This window comes from Artemia franciscana, chromosome 1, assembly GCF_032884065.1.
Source record: "Artemia franciscana chromosome 1, ASM3288406v1, whole genome shotgun sequence".
NCBI lineage: Eukaryota > Metazoa > Arthropoda > Branchiopoda > Anostraca > Artemiidae > Artemia > Artemia franciscana.
This window is the reverse complement of record NC_088863.1, coordinates 5,297,910-5,319,932: the sequence shown is the minus strand read 5'-3', so window position 1 is coordinate 5,319,932 and position 22,023 is coordinate 5,297,910. Positions and strand designations below refer to the sequence as shown.

General features: G+C 36.1%; 1 protein-coding gene across 5 annotated transcripts in view; it reads right to left on the bottom strand.

The window, feature by feature from the left end:
- The window catches only part of LOC136024835 (zinc finger protein 420-like), a 390,140-nt gene that overhangs the window by 360,947 nt on the left and 7,170 nt on the right, over window positions 1–22,023 (bottom strand). The window contains exons 4-5 of one of the 5 annotated variants that reach the window (XM_065700362.1): window positions 17,656–17,805; window positions 1,132–3,659 (exon numbers count right to left, since the gene is read on the bottom strand). In XM_065700362.1, the coding sequence (XP_065556434.1) occupies window positions 3,604–3,659; window positions 17,656–17,805 (206 nt within the window). In that variant the 3' untranslated portion in view covers window positions 1,132–3,603. Of the gene's footprint in view, window positions 1–1,131; window positions 3,660–3,740; window positions 4,492–17,655; window positions 17,806–22,023 lie in introns of those variants that run through there. The other 4 variants (XM_065700352.1, XM_065700326.1, XM_065700344.1 and 1 more) reach the window with 4 other exon arrangements.

The window sequence follows — 22,023 nt, the reverse complement described above, 5'->3', positions numbered from 1 at the left end:
CGGGGACAAGCAAACACCTGATCAGACACATAGGCACAGAGAGAGACAAGAACAAATACAAACACACAGATTCAGACATACAAACAGACTAAGACATAACGGAGACAGACAGAGAGACAAGCAAGCTGAAGCAAGAAAGATGAAAACACCCGCTCTAACACACAAGCACAGAGAGTGAGAGAGACAAAAACATATACAAAACACACAGATTCATACATACAAACAGACAAAGACAGACACGGGGACAAGCAAACACCCGCCCAGACACATAGGAAAATGTTATAACGTTAAAATTTGGTTGACGCACGCTGTGTCTCACTTCAAGATTCAAGTTTAATCTGTATTTCATAGAAAATTGACAAAAATCAAAAATGGTATTAAAATGAATCTTAGAAAATGCTATAACATTCAAATTTGGTTGACGCACGCTTAAATATTCAAAAACAAATTGACGCACACTTAAATATTCAAGTTTCGTCTGTATTCCATATAAAATTGATAAAAATCGAACAATGGAATCAAATTGAATTTTAGGAAAATGCTATAACGTTGAAATTTGGTTGACACACGCTTTGTCTCACTCAAACATTCATGTTCAATCTGTATTACACACAAAATTGTTAAAAATCGAAAATAGAACAGCGAGGTATTCAATTGTCTTTTTTTTTCTATAGTATTAGACTACCACTAAGAAAAATAAAACAGTGGCTTATGAAAATCACAAAATTCCTCTAATCTTGGTATCACCTTTTAGCGTAAACAGCGAGACGTTCAATGCTCATTCTTTCCCATTTTTTGCAAATGATGTCATCTACTTTGTTAAAACATCACATAAGAAGTTCTTATAACATCATGTATGACATCATCTAAGCATTTTCTTATATGATGTCACGCTTATCATAAATAAGATTGTTGAGTTTCCAAGGCATAAGTTATTTATATAGTACTAGCTGTTGGGGTGGCGCTTCGCGCTACCCCAACACCTAGTTGGTGGGGGCGCTTCACCCCCCCCCCCCCACGCGCGTAAGTCGCTACGCGCCATATTAGTTACGCGCCATTGTAGTTGTGTCCCTATGTCCCACCTGTGAATATAGATAGATATAAATATATATGTTTTTAACTACGTAAAACTTGCGAATATACAACATTCTTTGCTGTCCCATTGTCTGTGTATATAAATAGATTGTCAGGTTTACCGACTCTTCAACATGCAACATATAACGGTCCATGGGAAAACAATCCGTATTCAGATCTATACCTCATGATTCTAATGATTGCCCTTGAGCTTTGTTGATGGTGATTGCTAATCGACCATTCCCTGTGTCGCCGTCGTCATTTATATATCTCCCTGTGCCCCCCGGCGTCCCCGGTGTAGTTGCGTCTCTGTGTCCCGGTCGTCATTTATATTCCCTGTGTCCCGGTCGTCATTTGTGTCCCGGTGTCCCAGTCTGTGATTTCTCTTTGAGTGTCCCGGGCGTCATTTATATTCCTTGTGTCCCGGTCGTCATTTGTGTCCCGGTGTCCCGGTCTGTATATACATTCGTTTTTGAATTGGTCTTTTTTTTTTAGTTTTTAGTTTTTTACCTTTTTTTAGTTTTTTTAGTTATACCTCATGATTCTAATGATTGCCCTTGAGCTTTGTTGATGGTGATTGCTAATCGAACATTCCCTGTGTCCCCGTCGTCATTTATATATCCCCCTGTGCCCCCCCAACGTCCCCGCTGTAGTTGTGTCCCTGTGTCCCGGTCGTCATTTATATTCCCTGTGTCCCGGTCGTCATTTGTATCCCGGTCTGTATATACATTCGTTTTTGAAATGGTATATGATGAAATAAATTTTTGTATTATACCCCTTTTTTTATTTTTAGTTTTTTTTTTTGTTTTTACTTTTTTTTAGTTTTTTTTTTTTTTTTTTTTTTTATTTTTCTTTTTTAGTTTTGTTTTTCTCCTTTATTTTTCATTTTATTTTTATTTTCTGTGCCCCCCAACGTCCCCGTTGTTGTTGTGTCCCTTTGTCTCGGTCGTCATTTATATTCCCTGTGTCTCGGTCGTCATTTGTATCCCGGTCTGTATATACATTCGTTTTTGAAATGGTATATGATGAAATAAATTTTTGTATTTTTCCCCTTTTTTTCTTTTTAGTTTTTTTTTTTGGTTTTTACTTTTTTTTAGTTCTTTTTTCTTTTTATTTTTTTTTATTTTAATTTTTTTAGTTTTGTTTTTCTCCTTTATTTTTCTTTTTTTTTCCTTTTTTTTTCTTTTTTAGCTTTTTTAGTTTTTTTATTAGTTTTTAGTTTTTTTTCTTTTTAGTTTTTTTGTAGTTTTTACCTTTTTTTAGTTTTTTTTTACTTATGTCCTGGTCGTCATTTATACTCCCTGTGTCCCCGTCGTCATTTGTGTCCCGATGCTTTGTTGATCGTGATTGCTAATCGAACATTCCTTGTGTCCCGGTCGCTTTCTCTTTGAGTGTCCCGGTCGTCATTTATATACCCTATTTGCCGGTGTCCCGGTCGTCATTTGTGTCCCGATGTCCCGGTCTGTAATTTCGTCAGTCGAAAACATGACGTCAGTCGACACACAAACATGACGTCACTCGACAGACACACACACACACAGACAACTTATTTTTATATATATAGATAGATGTCTGTCGGAAGACCCAAAAAAACAAAAAATTACAGTTACAGTTACTATAAGAGATGATTCTTTGGAACCAAAGACCCTTACTATCAAACGTGATAATATATGAATATCTATTTTCAAAAATGAAAATGAAGAGAAAAGACACGGGCGGTTATAAGGTATTCGAAAACGACAATTAGAGCGTGTCAAAAATGAAAATAAAGAGCCAAGATACAGGCGGTTAGAAGACATGCGACACCGAGCAAGTGAGCGAGCCATAAATGAAAATGAAGAGCAAAGACACACGCGGTTAGAAAAAAGCAGCTGTGTGTCAAAAATGAAGGTGAAGCGCAAAGACACACGTGGTTAAACGACATGCAACACGGAGCATGGAGTGAGTCAAAAATGAAAATGAGCAAAGACACACACGGTTAGAAGACATGCTAAACCGAGCATAAGAGCAAGTCAAAAATGAAAATGAAGAGCAAACACACACGAAGTTAGAAGACATACGACACCGAACATGAGAGCGAGTTATGAAGATCAACCTGGACAGCGAGAATCAAAATGTATCAAAATTGAAATGACAGTGATGATGATTGGGCTTGGGATTTTTACATGGATAAGGTCATCAATGCCTACCATATCTTTGTTTTAAAGAAAGGTTCATCGATATGTATTTCAAAATGACGAAAGACAAGCCGAGGTAAAACGAACCAAACAAATTAAAAATGATAGCGATGATGAGTGGGTTTTGGATTTTTACTGGATAAGTTATTACTGGATGGATAAGGTCATCAATGACCATATCCTTGAAAATCAAAACCTACTTTAGATAAATCTTTGGAAGAAAAAGTTTTGTCCCGCCTCCTGAACAATTCAAGAAGAAAAGGTTCGGCGATATGTCCTTCATATAAAAAAATATATAAAAAAAACGTTAGTTTACAAAGGCATTACTTCTTACGTAAGGTCCACTCAGACGTCATAACATCAAGAGAAGGCTCAAACTGTCTATGCTACTCAAACTGTCACAAGCTGCTGAAAACAGTTAGAATTTGATTATATATCATATATAGAAACTATAACCGATCAGCAGTTGGAACGCGTGATTATAAAATAAAACATAAATCGTTGGAGGCAGTTGCAACTTGATTGTATTATATATAAATTAATACATAAATACTAAACGATCAGTAGTCGGGAATGTATGATTTTTGAAACTCATAAATCATTGGAAGCAGTTGGATTATATACAATCACGTATATAGTAAAATCACTGCTATATACCCTTGTGTCTTGTATCAATCCTGCCAGCCTTCGTATTACCACGATAGTATCAAGGGGCTACCCGTCAATGAAAATCACTACTTTGTAACAAGTTTCTATTTTAAACTACACACTAGTCGTGCTTATCATAGAACGGGTTGTGAGATGACAATTCAGGCTTAAATTGAAATACCTCTCCTGTGAACTTATTAGTGCTTTTGGATGACTTGATTGAGAAAATATGTTTTTGCACACATCAGTTTTTTTTTGTCTCTATGAACTCTTCCATGCTTAATCAAATTACCTGAATCAGAAAAGCTCTTCTGACATGCATCACATTTATAGGGTTTTTCACCAGTATGCACTCTCTGATGTTTATTCAAATTACTCAGCTGGGAAAACTTCTTCTTACATACATCACATAGAAACGGTTTTTTTCCTGTATGAATTCTTTGATGTATTTCAAACAGTGAATGATAAGGAAATCTTTTATTGCATATATTGCACTCGTAGTCTTTCTTGTGCCGTTTCCTATAAAAGCGCCTATAATATTTTTGAGCTTCCAAGAGCGTATTAGCATTAACTGATGAAGCATCTCCAATTCCTGTAAGAAAATAAAAGGAATAGACACAATCTGTAACTCCTAAAATAAACAAAGAGGATGGATAAAACTAGAAACACTGAAATAAGATATCCTCAATAAAATATCCTAAAGTAATAATGCTCATAAGAAAAAACAGAAAAAATAAGAAAAAAAATAGGAAAGGAGAGGAGAGGCTTGGTTGAGTCTGTTGCTAAAGGCATTATAAAAATAAGCTCCCAAACTTTTTATTAACATATGTTACGATTCAAATAATAAAAATATACCTCTGTTATGAAAAAGAAAAATGAAAACTCGTACTTGGAAATAAGTTAACTTTAGGTTAAAGATGGGTCTAATGGTCTAAAAGTTTGTCTTTCGTTGCTGATATTTTGAGCAAGAAACCCGTACCCCCGTTTCTTGCATAATGGTATTTAAAAAGAGCTCATACTAACTTTGAAATTCGTTTATTACTTTTTTCACATTGTAGAACAATTATTTTATTAAAGCAGAAGTTTCGTGTAAGGTTTACACAATTCCCTGGGATCCAAAAAAGATGGCGTAAGTAATTTGATTTTTGAGAATAATAACAGAACCAACAATTTACATAATAGTTCACCGATCCGCTGTTATAACACGTCATTGTTAGGACTCATGAATTGTCGTTCCAATTTTATGCAGCTTTGACATCACGTTTTGGCTTTCACCTTTGGACCAAATAGTTTCAGATATCAAGACTGTCGAAAGCAGTTAAAAATTGATTATATTATATACACAAAAATAACTCATTAGCCAATAAGGAATCGAAATACGTAACATTTAAAGCTTATCAAACAGTTCGTGGTAACGAACCTTAGTAAGGAGCGACCCGGCTCAATAGTAACCAAAACTCTAAAAAATTGAAGAATCGCATTTTAATGCTGATTTTAAATATATAAGTTTCATCAAGTTTAGTCTTACCCATCAAAAGTTACGAGCCTGAGAGAATTTGCCTGAGTTAAAAATTGATTATATTATATACACAAAAATAACTGATCAGCCAATAAGGAATCGAAATACGTAACATTTAAAGCTTATCAAACAGTTCGTGGTAACGAACTGTAGTAAGGAGCGACCCGGCTTAATAGTAACCAAAACTCTAAAAAATTGAAGAATCGCATTTAATGCTGATTTTAAATATATAAGTTTCATCAAGTTTAGTCTTACCCATCAAAAGTTACGAGCCTGAGAAAATTTGCCTTATTTAAGAAAATAGGGGGAAACACCCCCTAAAAGTCGTAGAGAACCCTACTGTAGAAGTTTCAAGCTCCTATCTACAAAAATGTGGAATTTTGTATTTTTTGCCAGAAGACAAATCACGGGTGCGTGTTTATTTGTTTTTTTTTTTTTTTTTTGTTTTTTTTCTTTTTCCCAGGGGACATCGTATCGACCAAGTGGTCCTAGAATGTCGCAAGAGGGCTCATTCTAACGGAAATGAAAAGTTCTAGTGCACTTTTTAAGTGACAAAAAAATTGGAGGGCATCTAGGCCCCCTCCCATGCTCATTTTTTCCCAAAGTCAACGGATCAAAATTTTGAGATCGCCATTTTGTTCAACATAGTCGAAAACCATAATAACTATGTCTTTGGGGATGACTTACTCCCCCACAATCCCTGGAGGAGGGGCTGCAAGTTACAAACTTTGACCAGTGTTTACACATAGTAATGGTTATTGGGAAGTGTACAGACGTTATCAGAGGGATTTTATTTTGTTTGGGGGTGGGGCTGAGGAGAGGGGGCTATGTTGGAGGATCTTTCCTTGGAGGAATATGTCATGGGGGAATAAAAATTCAATGAAAAGGGCGCAGGATTTTCTAGCATTACTATAAGAAAACAATGAAAAATAAGCATGAAAACTTTTTTCAAATGAAAGGAAGGAGTAGCATTGAAACTTAAAACGAACAGAGATTATTACGCATATGAGGGGTTCTAATAATACTTTAGCATAGAGAGCGAGGTATTTAGGAGGAGATAAATACCTCGCTCTTTATGCTAAAGTATTTTTAGTAATTTCAACTATTTATTCTACGGCCTTTCTGATTCAGGGGTCATTCTTAAAGAATTGGGACAAAACTTACGATTTAGTGTAAAGAGCGAGGTATTAACGAGGGTTCAAACCCCCTCGTATACATAATAAAAATATAAGGTTATGAAAGTTTGTTACGTAAGTTCATTCTTAAGTTACGTATATTTTTTACTAATAAAAACGTTCGTTAAAAATTAAAAGTTCTAGTTGCCTTTTTAAGTAACCGAAAAATTGGAGGGCAACTAGGCCTCCGTCTCACCCTCTTATTTCTCAAAATTGTCTGATCAAAACTAAGAGAAAGCCATTTAGCCAAAAAAAGAATTAATATACAAATTTCATTTTAATAATTTATGTGCGGAGAGCCAAAACCAAACATGCATTAATTCAAAATCGTTCAGAAACTAAAAAAAAAAAAAAATTTTCTTAGCTGAAAGTAAGGAGCGACATTAAAACTTAAAACGAACAGAAATTACTCCGTATATGAAATGGATTGTCCCCTCCGCAATCCCTCGCTCTTTACGCTAAAGTTTGACTCTTTGACACAATTCTACTTTTTAAAACAATTAAAAGCTTTAGCGTAAAGAGCGAGGGATTGCGGAGGGGACAACCAATTTCATATACAGAGTAACTTCTGTTCGTTTTAAGTTTTAATGTCGCTCCTTACTTTCAGCTAAAAAAAATAGTTTTTTTTTATTTAATAAATTATTAGAAGCAGTTGTTACTTGATTATGTTATATATAGAAATAATAACCGATCAGCAGTCGGGACACGTCATTTTCACAGCTAATAAAATGTTGGATACAATTGAAATTAATTATGCTCTATATAGAGATAATACCGATTAGCAGCTGAAAAACGCGATTGCTGAAGCGCACAATTCGTTAGAAGCAGTTGGAACTTGATTGTATATATATATATATATATATATATATATATATATATATATATATATATATATATATATATATATATATATATATATATATATATATATATATATATATATATATATATATTTATATATAAATAATAACCAATCAACACTCCATTATACCCTCTTATCTTATATCGATCCTGCTAGTCCTAGACTTACAATAATAGTATTAATCTAATATATATATACCCTATGGTGACCAAGAGTCCAGAGTTGCACAAAGCCCTCATTTAACAGGGGTTCCAAGGGACTTCTTGCTGTCCAGTTCTAATTTGGCTTAAGCGCTTTTGGAGTTGAAAAGATTTGTTGGTCCCTGTTCGGCTCTGGTCTTCAGACCATTGCTTTTTCTGAAGCCCAATTAATTTCTATGATACAAAGAATGTGAAAATCGAACTTGGAATGTTACAGCGTTGAAAAATACCTATCGTAACGAAATTTTGACTGACAAATTCATACTTCAAACATGACTTATTAGAGAAGCTTCAGAAATTCATCCTAGGGGGTAAGAATTTATTTACGCAGGCAGGAAAATTGGTGCATATAGACAGAAAGTAGAGTTTATGAGGACTAAGGAAGCTTCTAAGAATTGTTTAGGCAGGGAAGATATTTTTATAATAAAATGCTAATCGCACATTTCACGACGAAAAGATAATGGGTATAAGTCACAGTAGTATATCCCCTGTAGAACCGATTGACAGAGATATTAAAGATTTGGATGAATTTTATTTGAAGTTAAAAGAATAAATAGACAGGGTCCCACGTATAAAACCTGTGTTTTAATTCGAGATTTTAACGACCAGGTTGGTAGAAACTAGCTGTTGGTGTGGCACACCAACACCTAGTTGGTGGTGGCGCTTCGCGCCAACCAAGCCCCCCCCCCCGCACGCGCAAGTCGGTACGCGCCATTTAGTTACGCGTCATTGTAGTTGTGTCCCTGTGTCCCACCTGTGAATACAGGTAGATATACATGTTATTAACTACGTAAAACTTGCGAATATACAACATTCTTCGCTCTCCCCTTGTCTGTGCATACAAATAGATTGTCAAGTTTACTGACTCTTGAACATGCAACATATAATTGTCGATGGGAAAACAATCCGTATTCAGATCTATACCGCCTTTTTCTAATGATTGCCCTTGAGCTTTGTTGATGGTGATTGCTAATCGAATATTCCCTGTGTCCCCGTCGTCATTTATATTCCTTGTGTCCCGGTCGTAATTTGTGTCCCGGTCTGTAATTTCTCTTTGAGTGTCCCGGTCATCATTTATATTCCTTGTGTCCCGGTGTCCCAGTCTGTAACGTCATAAAGTCTTCAATGACTCTGGTGGTGCAGCCAGTTGAGAAAGTTTAACTTTTCCCGAGGCACAACAAATTCCCATTGTTTCTCATAGTCCCGATTTGAACACACCTACTCAAGCTATAATCATCGACTGGGTTGTACCTGAATGCCAGGCGATAATTTTGACGTTGCTCTTGTGATTCATCGGCACGCTTTCTTTTGGCATTATCTCTTTGAGCCGCAAGCCTGTTTTCACGTTGTTCTTGTGATTCCTCGGCATGATTTTTTTCGGTAATTTCTCTTTGAGCCTCAAGCCTGTTTTCACGTTGTTCTTGTGATGCCTCGGCACGATTTTTTTGGTAATTTCTCTTTGAGACGCAAGCCTGTTTTCACGTTGTTCTTGTCATTCCTCGGCACGCTTTCTTTTTTTACTTTCTCTTTTAACCGCAAGCCTTTTGGCATTAACTCTTTGAGCCGCTTCCTCGGCTGTTTCTTCTGCCATTGTAGGATTTATACTGAAATTTCTCTTTGAATCCCCCCTTATATACTTATAATGACGTCATATACAAAGCCTTATATACTTATAATGACGTCATATGCGGACAAACACAAAAACATACAACTTATTTTTATATACATAGATTATCCCGTCTAGGGCTAAAGGGAAAGAAGATCGCCCACGGTCGGGGTTGGAGGATGTCGTAGAGAAAGATTTAAGGGAAATGAGAACTATCTGGGAGGGTATTAAGAGGAAGGCTTTGAATAGATTGGCATAGAGGAATATCGTGTGTAGCTGTTGGCCTCGGGCAGCTTTGTGCTGCGGTGAGTTGTTATTAGTAGTAGATATAGTGTCAAGATACAGCTAGGTTTGATCCCTGGGACCCGCATTATCAAGATACGGATTGGTACTCTGCCATTTTTAAATTTGAATAAAAATTATCTAGATAGATACATGGGAAAAGAAACTGAAACAAAATACATCGAATAGCAAATGAAAATGCGACTTAAAGTAAGGAATAACACAGTAATTATGCTATTGTAGTGTTTAGATATTTAAGAAAATCAAGAATGAATAAGAAAGGTGCTAAGCAGGAAGGAAGAATTGAATAAACGACGGAATTTCCTAATGAGATCCAGAAAAATAAGCCTAAAAGATAAAAAAATAACAAAAACAAGTTTCGTAATGATGCAAATATTTATCATATGTTTCATTTCATTAATTATTCATCAATTCATCAATTTTACTTCAGGCTAGTCTACAATTTCGTTTTTTCATTTGAGCTCTCCAGAATTTCATGCATACCTTTCTTCATGAATATATAAAATCAATAGATCTCATTCCATATAATTTGAAAAAGAAAATTGAAAAATAAAACAACTATTTGACTCTTAGCTGAACAAAAAATGAAGTATGTATTTTTGTTTGAGTCTAGGGGTTTTAGTAAAACTAATTTTCTATAAAATAAAATATATTATATAAATAATTTTTCAAATAACCCAAAATCCAAAGTATTTGATTCTACAAAAAATTGAGATATACTTTGACGGTCAGAAGATGTGGCGCCTAATTCCTGGGTGTCAGGTTAAAGTTTACAAGGACCTGAAAAGCCAGGAAAATCACCCAAAGCATCATCTTCACGTTTAGGAAACAAAACAAACTTTTGAACACCATAGATCACCTCATTGTTACTTGGTTAAATAGCATCTTCAACTTCGAAGACAAAATAGAAATAAAATTGACATAAATCAATTCAACAGCAAAGCTTACTAAACAGGTTCAACAAAATTTCCTTTTATTTTATCGACATCTACATAAGGTATTTCAGCGGAAATCACATCGTCAATTTCATTCGAAGCAATTTTATGACATAACAATATTAGTATCTGTGCGTGTGGCAATCCTCGCTTTTGTCATTCCATTGAGTACAACCATCATCGCACAGGCGTTTCACACTTTAGGTTTTGCTATGAAATTTATCAGTGATTTCAACTTTTGCCGGAAGACACGGGCCGTAATGTCATGTCTATGATCCGGCGATTGTCCAGGAAGTAAAAGTTGCTGTATCTCGTCCCGAGATGGATTACATGTAAATGTAATAAATAAATCTGGACGACCATATAGACGAACATACGCAATGACATCTTGAGCATACTCATGCATATGACACGGACTGCCAGCATATGACGAAGGTAAAATCGTTACTCTTCCAATGTTAGTGGTATTGCCGTCATTTACAGCTGCATCTCGCAAATGTATGTATTGTTCAGAGCGGAGCTTGGTCCGATTCAGACGGATGAATAGCAAACGTTCTGATTCAATCTTTGCATGCACATCAACGATGTATTGTTGAAACAATTGACGGCATTTTAAAATATAATTCTCTTCATCCTGACGAATCATTATTCTATAGCCATAATAGTTCATTGCGCTGTATTTATTATCCATTTCTTTGTTAGTGGCTGGGTTTACCAATTTAATATTAAAGTGACAGCCGTTAGCTCCATCCCAAAAAATGATAGGATATTGTAGGGCATCTTAGGATTGATGAGTTTCAGCAATTCTTGTCAACTGATTGTTTCGCCCATAAAGAATAAAATCTCGAGGTAAGAACTGATCCCCGACCATAACGATTGCCACTTCGTTGATAGTTGGAGCATTGTATCTACGTACATGTTCAGCAATAGGCGTTATGTCAGCGGAAATAACAACTTTAAGCGTATCAGTAAGCTATAACTGATGAAGTACAGTAGCAAAAATTTGTGATTCTCACCTGATAATGGTAGAAAAGAGCCTCCTCTGTGATAAATTTGCCCTTTTACTTTGAAAGTAGGCATAAAATAACCTGAATCTTCAAATTGGGCACCAAACGACATTAACGTCATATTATAACAGATAACAAACTGGACGTCATATTGTAACAGATAACAGACAGACGGTATATTTTTATTCTATGCTAGCTGTTGGGGTGGCGCTTCGCACCACCCCAACAGCTAGCAACAGCAACAGCTGGTGGGGGCGCTTCGTGCCCCTCAAGCCCCCCGCGCATGTAAGTCGTTATGCGCCATATTAGTTACGCGCCATTGTAGTTGTGTCCCTGTGTCCCGGTCGTCATTTATATTCCCTGTGTCTCGGTCGTGATTTGTGTCCCGGTCGTCATTTATATTCCCTGTGTCCCGGTGTCGTAAGTCGTTATGCGCCATATTAGTTACGCGCCATTGTAGTTGTGTCCCTGTGTCCCGGTCGTCATTTATATTCCCTGTGTCTCAGTCGTGATTTGTGTCCCAGTGTCCCAGTCTGTAATTTCTCTTTGAGTGTCCCGGTCGTCATTTATATTCCCTGTGTCCAGGTCGTCATTATAAAAATTATATTCCCTGTGTCCCGCCCATCATTTGCGTCTCGGTGTCCCAGTCTGTAATATCTCTTTGATTTTACCGGTCGTCATTTATATTCCCTGTGTCCCGGTCGTCATTTGTATCCCAGTGTCCCAGCTGTACATACATTCGTTTTTGAATTGGTTTATGATGAAATAAATTTTAATTTTTTTCCTTTTTTTCTTTTTAATTTTTTTTGGGGGGCTTTACCTTTTTTTAGCTTCTTTAGTCTTTTTCTTTTTTCTTTCTTAGTTTTTTTTTCTTCTTTTGTATTAATACTAAAGCCAAGGTTCAAACCTGGAACCTCACTGACCTAAAACCTGGAACATAACGCTTTACCAACTCAGTTACTTCGGCTTGAATACATTTACCTTTTTTATTTTTTTTTATTTTTATTTTTTTTAGTTTTCTTTTTCTCCTTTATTTTTGCTAAAGCCAAGGTTCGAGCCTGGAACCTCTCGGACCTAGAACCTGGAACATAACGCTTTACCAACTGAGCTACTTCGGCTTGAATACATTCGTTTTTGAATTGGTATATGATTAAATAATTCAGACGTCATATGCGGACAGTGACGTCACTCGACAGACACACATAATTTGTTTAGTTTTTTTAGTTTGTTTAGTTTTTTTTATTAGTTTTTAGTTTTTTTTCTATTATTTTGCTAAAGCCAAGGTTCGAACCTGGAACCTCTTGGACTTAGAACCTGGAACATAACGCTTTACCAACTGAGCTACTTCGGCTTGAATACATTCGTTTTTGAATTGGTATATGACGAAATAATTCAGACGTCATATGCGGACAGAGACGTCACTCGACAGACACACAGACAAACAGATATATAAAATATACAATAATAATAGAAGATATATTTGTTCCTTTTTCTGAATGTGTCTTTCTTCTTTTTGATACTCCATCGCAATGCCTTTGTGTTCCTTAATTCTTTCAAATATGTATCATTACGTAAGTTATCTTCTATATATATATAAAAATAAGTTGTTTGTGTGTTGCGTGTTGACTGATGTCATGCATGTTTGTCGACTGACGTCATTATGAGAATTGAGCATTATGCCTTCATGAAGTTGTTTGTCGACTCACGCCATGTTTGTCGACTGACGAAATTACAAACCGGGACGACGGAACACAAATGACGATCGGGACACCGCGACACAGGGAATATAAATGACGACCGGGACACTCAAAGAGAAATTACAGACTGGGACATCGAGACATAAATAACGACCGGAACACAGGGAATATAAATGACGACCGGGACACAGGGACACAACTACAACGGGGACGCCGGGGGGCACAGGGGGGATATATAAATGACGACCGAGACACAGGGAATGTTCGATTAGCAATCACCATCAGCAAAACTCAAGGGCAATAATCAGAATAATGAGGTATAGATCTGAATACGGATTGTTAAACTACAAAAAAAACTAAAAACTAATAAAAAAAGTAAAAAAGCTAAAAAACTAAAAAACTAAAAAAACTAAAAAAAGGTAAAAAACTAAAAAAAATAAAAAATAAAAAAAAACTAAAAAAAAGGAAAAAACTGAAAAATAAGCTAAAATAAAGGTAAAAACCAATAAAAAACTAAACAGAAAAAAAGGAAAAAACTAAAAAAAATTTTCATCTAAAAAACTAAAAAAAACTAAAAAAGGTAAAAACTAAAAGAACTAAAAAAGAAAAAAATAAATGACGACACTCAAAGAGAAAGCGACCAGGACAAAAGGAATGTTCGATTAGCAATCAACAAAGCACCGGGACACAGGGAGTATAAATGACGACCAGGACATAAGTAAAAAAAAAAAACTATCTATATATATAAAAATAAGTTGTCTGTGGATCTGTGGATCGTGGATCAGGTGACGTCACCTGAAAAAACTGGATCAGGTGACGTCAAAACTGAAAAAACTAAAAAAAGGCAAAAACTACAAAAAAAAACTAAAAACTAATAAAAAAAATAAAAAAGCTAAAAAACTAAAAAAACTAAAAAAAGGCAAAAACTACAAAAAAAACTAAAAACTAATAAAAACAAATATCTTTGAAAAGACCCCAGTATGAGAATTGATTGAATTTCTTAAAGAGTAAAAAACTGGTAACTTCAAAAATCTATCTATCTATATCTATCTTCTATATATATAAAAATAAGTTGTCTGTCCGTTACGCCAGATTATATTTTCTATATATATAAAAGAAAACAAATTAGAATGTAAAAACTGGAAATTGCATAAATATTTCGAAATATTTTGACAATAGATTAAAGTAATTCGAAAAAAGAAAAATGGTAAAAAACTAAAAAAAAAATAAAAAGAAAAAACTAAAAAAAAAATTAAAAATTGAAAAAATAAAAAAAATAAAAAACCCAAAAAGAAAAAACATAAAAAAATAAAAAAGATAAAAAACAAAAAAAAACTAAAAAAGCTAAAAAACTAAAAAAAAAGAAAAAACTAAACAAACAGGGAATTGCACAAATATTTCAATATATTTTGACAATATATATAAAAATAAGTTGTCTGTGAAAAGACAAAAACTAAAAAAGCTAAAAAACTGCGCCCCCACCAACTAGGTGTTGGGGTGGCGCGAAGCGCCACCCCAACAGCTAGTAAGTATATAAGGCTTTGTATAAGACGTCATTATAAGATGACACTACAGACCGGGACACCGGGACACAAATGACGACCGGGACAGAGGGAATATATATGAAGACCGGGACACTCAAAGATAAATTACAGACCGGGACACCAGGACACAAATGACGACCGAACACCGGGACACAAATGACGACCGGGACACAGGGAATATAAATGAAGACCGGGACACTCAAAGAGAAATTACAGTCTGGTACACAGGGACAGAAATGACGACCGGGGCACAGGGACACAACCACAACGTGGATGATGGGGGGCACAGGGGGGATATATAAATGACGAAGGGTACACAGGGAATGTTCGATTAGCAATCACCATCAACAAAGCTCAAGGGAAATCATTAGAATAATGAGGTATAGATCTGAAACGGATTTTTTTTCCATGTACAATTATATGTTGCATGTTATTTATATGCACAGACAATTGAACAGCGAAAAATATTGTATATTCGCAAGTTTTACGTAGTTAAAAACATATATATATATATATATATATATATATATATATATATATATATATATATATATATATATATATATATATATATATATATATATATATATATATATATATATATATATATATATATATATATATATATATATATATATATATATATATATATATATATATATATACATATATATATATATATATGTATATATATATATATATATATATATATATATATATATATATATATATATATATATATTATATGTATATATATATATTCACAGGTGGGACACAGAGACGCAACTAGAATGGCGCGTAACTAATATGACGCATAACGACTTACGCGCGCACGGGGGCTTGGAGGGGGCGAAGCCCCCGTGAAGCCCTCGCCAACTAGGTGTTGGGGTGGCGCGAAGCGCTACAGACGTTTTCAGGGGGATTTTTTGGTTTAGGGGGGAGAGTTGAGGGGGGGTGGGGTACATGGGAGGATATTTCCTTGGAGGAACTTTTCATGGGGGAAGAGAACTTCAATGAAGGGGCGCGGGATTTTCTTGCATCATTTGAACAAACAATGAAAAAATAAACATGAAAAGTTTTTTCTACTGAAAGGAAGGAGCAGCATTAAAACTTAAAAGGAACAAAAATTATTACGCATATGAGGGGTTTACCTCCTCGTTATAACTCACTCTTTACGCTAAAGTATATTTAGTAATTTCTATTATTTATTCTACGGCCTTTGTGATTCAGAGGTCAATCTTAAGGAATTGGGACATTTAAGCTTTAGTGTAAAGAGCGAGGTATCGACGAGGGTTGAACCCCCTCATATACGCAATAAAACATACGAATATAGAAGTTCGTTACGTAAGTTAATTTGTAAGTTACGTATAATTTTTGCTAATGAAAACGTTTGTAAAAAATTAAAAGGTCTACTAGCCTTTTTAAGTAATCAAAAGATTGGAGGTGAACTGGGCCTCCTCCTTCACTCCTTTTTCTCAAAGTCTCCTGATAATTGCAATTAATTAATATGCAATTTTTTTTTTATCATTTATGTGCGGAGAGCCAAGATCAAACATGCATTAATTGAAAAACGTCTAGAAATTAAACAGAAAAAAAACAAGTTTTTTTTTTTAATGAAAGTAAGGAGCAACATTAAAACTTCAAACGAACAGAAATTACTCCGTATATGAAAGGGGCTTTTCCTCCTTAACACCCTACTCTTTACGCTAAAGTTTCTTACTGTTTTAAAAAGTAGAGGTAAGAGAAAGAGTCAAACTTTAGCGTAAAGAGCGGGGCGTTGAGGAGGAAAAGCCCCTTTCATATATAGAGTAATTTCTGTTCGTTTAAGTTTTAATGTTGCTCCTTACTTTCATTTAAAAAAACTAGTTTTTTCTATTTAATCTAACAATTAATGACGATTATTGAGCTTAAAATAAACCAAGAAACCATGACATGATGTGAAAGTTCACCAATTAGGAGCCTTAGCAGTGAGTCTAATGGACAGATTTATTGCTTTTGTATCTGACAGTTTCGATTCTTAAGATTAACGTTCCCTGTCTAGGTTTCTAGTATCTTATTCTTCTTTATCTCACAACGCTTTATTTTTGAACAAAAGGCTACAATTTGCTACGCTTTGATAGCTGAGATGCGGTTGTCGTCGGATTCACATATGAATATAACTCTTTGAAGAAATAAATACATAAAAGAAAAGGCTAAAAATCTAAGCTATGCATTAATACGTTAACTGTCAAAATTATTCAAGATTCTAATCTTGAAATAAATATCAACTGACTTACATACAGGGGAGTATTTTTAGGAAGATCTAACAAACTATCCTGTTTTGTTGTATTTACCCATTTAGTTGACTATTGGAAAATCATATTAATTCTTTTTTTTCTTTTGATTTGAAAAACATCATTTTTCTTACTTAATAGCGACAATAGAAAAGAGGAGTACAGCCCCAATGTGACTAAATCGATGCACTTCAAATGGGCGATACATGTTTTTGGTTCTGCTTTCAGTGTAAAAAGGACATTTTTTTGCATTTTTCGCTCCACGATTCAGTGTTCATTAATCACGTTCATTCAGTTCATTCATCACGATTTTCATGAACAAAATAACTTATAAGATCAAAACTATTTTAATAGTTAAATGACAACAAAATAATAATCGTTCAAAATCAGAGCTTTTAGGAGTGAACAGACTTACGATGGAGCGAGAGAAGACAAAAAAGGCTTCATTTTTTATGCCCTTGCTGCCCTTATCATAAACTTCTCCGCCATGACATTTCCAACATGGAACCATTGCTGTACAATTTCAAAGTGGACGTAAGAAATGTTTACTATTTTCCATTACGTTTTTTAGATAAGTCATATGGGTTTTTGAACACAATAATAAAAAAAAAAGATTGAGCCGTCAGAAAACTCACTTTCATTTTCCAGAATATTTGATTGAAACTCAGAAGACTTGACATTAGCATTAAGATGCTCAGATACGGCAGGAGAAACCACCAAAGAAACATCTTCATCTTTGGTTGATAAAATATCTTCACTAAAATCTGGGAATGTTTCTTCAAATTCTAAGACAATTGAAAATAAATCAAAATTAAAACCCAAGCAAAAGTAACCCTTTTGATATCACAAATTATAAAAAATAAAAAATAATCGTTACCTGGTGCTTCAAAAAAAAAGAAAACTTAATAGTAAAAAAAAAATCGAAAAAACATTTAAACATTAAATTAGGCTCAATGCACTTGTAATGAAATTGTAAATTAGACAGTAATTTTCTAGTGTAATATGCCAGATAGAAATAGACAAAAACAACGACAAAAACACAGATATAGGCATAGATATAGACACAGACATTGACCAGACATTCTGAGTACCTACTGGTATTCAGAATGTCCACCTAGGAGTCCACCCTAGGCCACTCAGCGCGTCCCCAGGTGTCGGATAGGGGAAAGACTTGCAGATATGCAGGGTACCTCCAATGGTGATAGAGGCGCGGACCAAGGGAGACCCAGCCCCTGGGGGTCTTAAGATATAACTGGGATACCCTCGCCTTGGGGATATAAATTCAAGTGGAGGAGGAAGAAGACCCCTCTGATGTAGATTGAGTTGGGCCCACCGGCGTGTGGATATGTCCTGTCAGCTTCAAACCTTTTTCCAACAATGGGTAAAATTGTATGGTATGGCAGATTATCATCGTGGGAGGATCCTCTTCAGGAAGACAACTGCAAAAAGGCAGATGATTTATCGACGAACAACAGCCTCTTTAAGTTGAGGGAGAGGAGTGGCTTACCGCCATCTCCTAACCAGCCTTGAAACCTTTTTTTCAATGAATTATGGGCTCTGTGAGTCAAAGCAAAAATACTACCACGTCCGGGGGAACCGAAGAATATAGCGATGCAATGATTATGACGATAGCGAATGGAAGTAATTTTAAACATGCTACTGAGTACGGGGAAGCCGGCGACCATAATATTGAACCACCCCCCAGGAACAGGGAAATCGACTATTATAACAGACCTATGACGACGCCCGGACGCGATGAGGATACCCTGCGACTCATCTCTATTAAAACAGTACTCAACAAAGGAACATTTAACACCCAGACTTTAGCCAAACCAGGAAAAAAGGATTTACTACTACTGAGAGAGAACTAAACCGATACATGTGGGATTTAGTCAGGCTATCTGAGACACACCTACCCCGAACCGGTGAAGAAACTATCTCTGGAACCACCCTCCTACTCTCGGGACGCACCGATGGTACTCACAGACAGGGTGTTGGATTCATTCTCTTACTAACTACAAAAAAGGCGCTAATCTCATTCACGCCTGCATCAGAAAAGGATAGCAACCATTAGACAAAAGGGATCCGTGTCAAACCTTACCATCATCTGGGTATATACTCCTCATTCTGCTCGAAGCAAGGAAGAATGCGATCAGTTCTACTTTTAACTTCAAAGTGTCACCGACCAAACGCCAAACAAAGATATTCTCATCGTCATGGGCGACTCCGACGCTATCACGGGCAACGATCAGATTGATCTGAAAGATGTAATGGTACCGCACAGTAAAGGCCGACTGAACGGAAGAGGTGGAAGACTAATTAGTTTCTGTAGAGAAAATAACCTGTATATAACTAACACCGCTTTTAAACACAGACACCGCCGTAATGTCACCCGGAGATCCCCCGGTAGAGTAACTGAAAACATGATAGACTATGTGCTGATATTTAAACGCTGGAAGTCAATGGATACTGGATCTTTTCCTGGTGCAGACTTTTATTCGAATCACTCACTCTTGATGTCCAAACTCAAGCTAAGACTAAAACAGCTCGCTAAGACGACAAGAATCCCTAGATTCCGAACAGAGCTACTTCACGACCCCCATAAAAAGGCGCCTATACCACCAGCCTATCGTCAAAATTCCGAGCTATCCCAGAGAAATACCTTCCCTCACAACCGTCGAAGAGACTGACCAACTTGCTGAGCATGCAACTTCCGCAGTTTTGGAGAGAGCAAATGATGTCATCGGGAGGAAAACGAAAGACGAAAAGACGTCGATTACTGAAAAAGTAATCCAACTATGTAAACAGAAGCGTCTCTGCAACAACAAAGCTGACCATGTAGCCTAGACAACTACACATATCTCAAAAAGAGAACTGAACGGGAAGTCCGAAAGGCCTTGGGCGACCATGATACCGAGAAATGCAAGGAACGTGAAAGCCAGTTTATGAACGGAAACAGTAAAAAACTCTTCAAAACAGTTCGTAAAATGTTTAGCAGGAAAGATCCCATCTCCACAGAAATCCTGGACAAACAAAACAATGTCATCAACAACTCAAAAATGAAACTCAAACGATGGAAGAGATATTTTGAAGATAAATTAAACCCGCAAATCATTGCCGAACCCAACATTCTAAACTCCTTCCCCATTAATGATAGAGATACCTCTACCACCACGCTTAAAATCAGAAACTAAGGTAGCGACAAGATCCCTGAAACGAGGGAAGGCTCCAGGACCAGGCGGTACAACTGCTGAAATAATTGACATTGACTCAGAGGACGTCGTCGAAATGTACCACAAAGTTATGTCAGCGGCGTGGTCAACGAGCCACGTCCCACAGCTATAGTGTAAGGCATCAGTGGTCCCAATCCACAAAAAAAGCTCAAAAAGAGAGTATGAGAACTACCAGTCGATCAGCTTGATCAGTCATCAAACCAGAATACAGACCAAAATTCTCCTACGCAGAACCCAAGCAAGTACAACCTCCGTTCTGGGTGAATCCCAAGCTGGCTTCTGACCTGGACGATCGACCATTGACCAAATCTTTACCATTCGTCAGCTCTTGGAACGCTTTGTCGAGAACAGAGATCTGTATCATCTCTCTATGATCATCTTATCAAAATAGGTGGAGTGCTGACGACAATGCTGACGGTGGAGCGCCTATGCTGACGACATCGATTAGCTCTCTACAACCGCCACTGATCTCCAAAGACAAACAGACTGTCTCAACGAAGCCACAAAGCCTTTCAACATGCATTTTCGCCAAAAAACGAGAGTTAAGGTCACGTCACGCCAAAAACAAGCAGCTTCTCCTCCAGAATGATTGACGGCCAGCCAGTTGAGACGGTCGACCAATTTGTCTACCTGGGAAGTCTCCTCAAAGCGGACAATTGTCAAAACTAACATCGAATACCACCTAGCTCTTGCTAGCTCCAGTTTTAAGAGACTCATAAATACCTGGAAATGCCGAAACCAGTCGAACCAACTGAAAGTTGAACTTTTCAACAGCCTGACTGTGCCAATTGCTATATATGGGTGTAAGACCTGGACCCTGAAGATCGAAAATGAGCGCAACCTACTTGCATTCGAGATGAGATGTCTCCGCCACGTCACAAGAATCACCTACACTGAGCACGTGGCCAATGAGGAGGTGCAAAGACGGCTGAAGTCCTTCAACACAATTCTAAATAAAATCAAACGACAACAACTGCAATGGCTCGGGCATGTCAAAAGAATGGACCACGACCGTCTACCGAAAATCTCCCTCGAAAGAACCATAGATGGATCTCAACCGCGAGGAGGACCTCACAAGAAGTGGATTAAAAACTTTGACCAAAAGCGCATCATGGAGTTGACTCGAACTGCACACGATAGAACAAAATACCAAGCCCGAGTTCATGCCCTGTCAAAAGGCTTGGCCCCAAAACGTCCCGCGACTTAAGTAGGTAATCAAATTGACATACACATCCAAAAAAACCTCTAAAAACACCTTCTTGATTTTCAAGACTGCCAAAACTAGTGGTGGAACTTAACCAGAGCTCTCGGCCTTTTCTAGACAAATTTGCTTTAAGAAATACGTTTATTCTAATAACTTCTCGTTGGCTTAGTTAAAACTAATGATTTTAATAAATTTGGAAAAAACTCGAAATTATGAGTTGTTTATAAAAAAAAAATATATATTTAAATTTCATTTCTAGGAGTTTGGCTTGCAATGGAGCCTGAAGATTAAAAGAATTTGATTTGTAGCAGAGTTTCACTGAATAATTTGTAGCGACGCCTTACTCACAGTTAGTTTACCACAATGAACCTGAATGTCTAGGGATTTTTAATTGCCATTAACTGTCTGTCAGACAGATATATATATATATATATATATATATATATATATATATATATATATATATATATATATATATATATATATATATATATATATATATATATATATATATATATATATATATATATATATAATGAAAAAAGAAATCACCAATGCAACAGCGC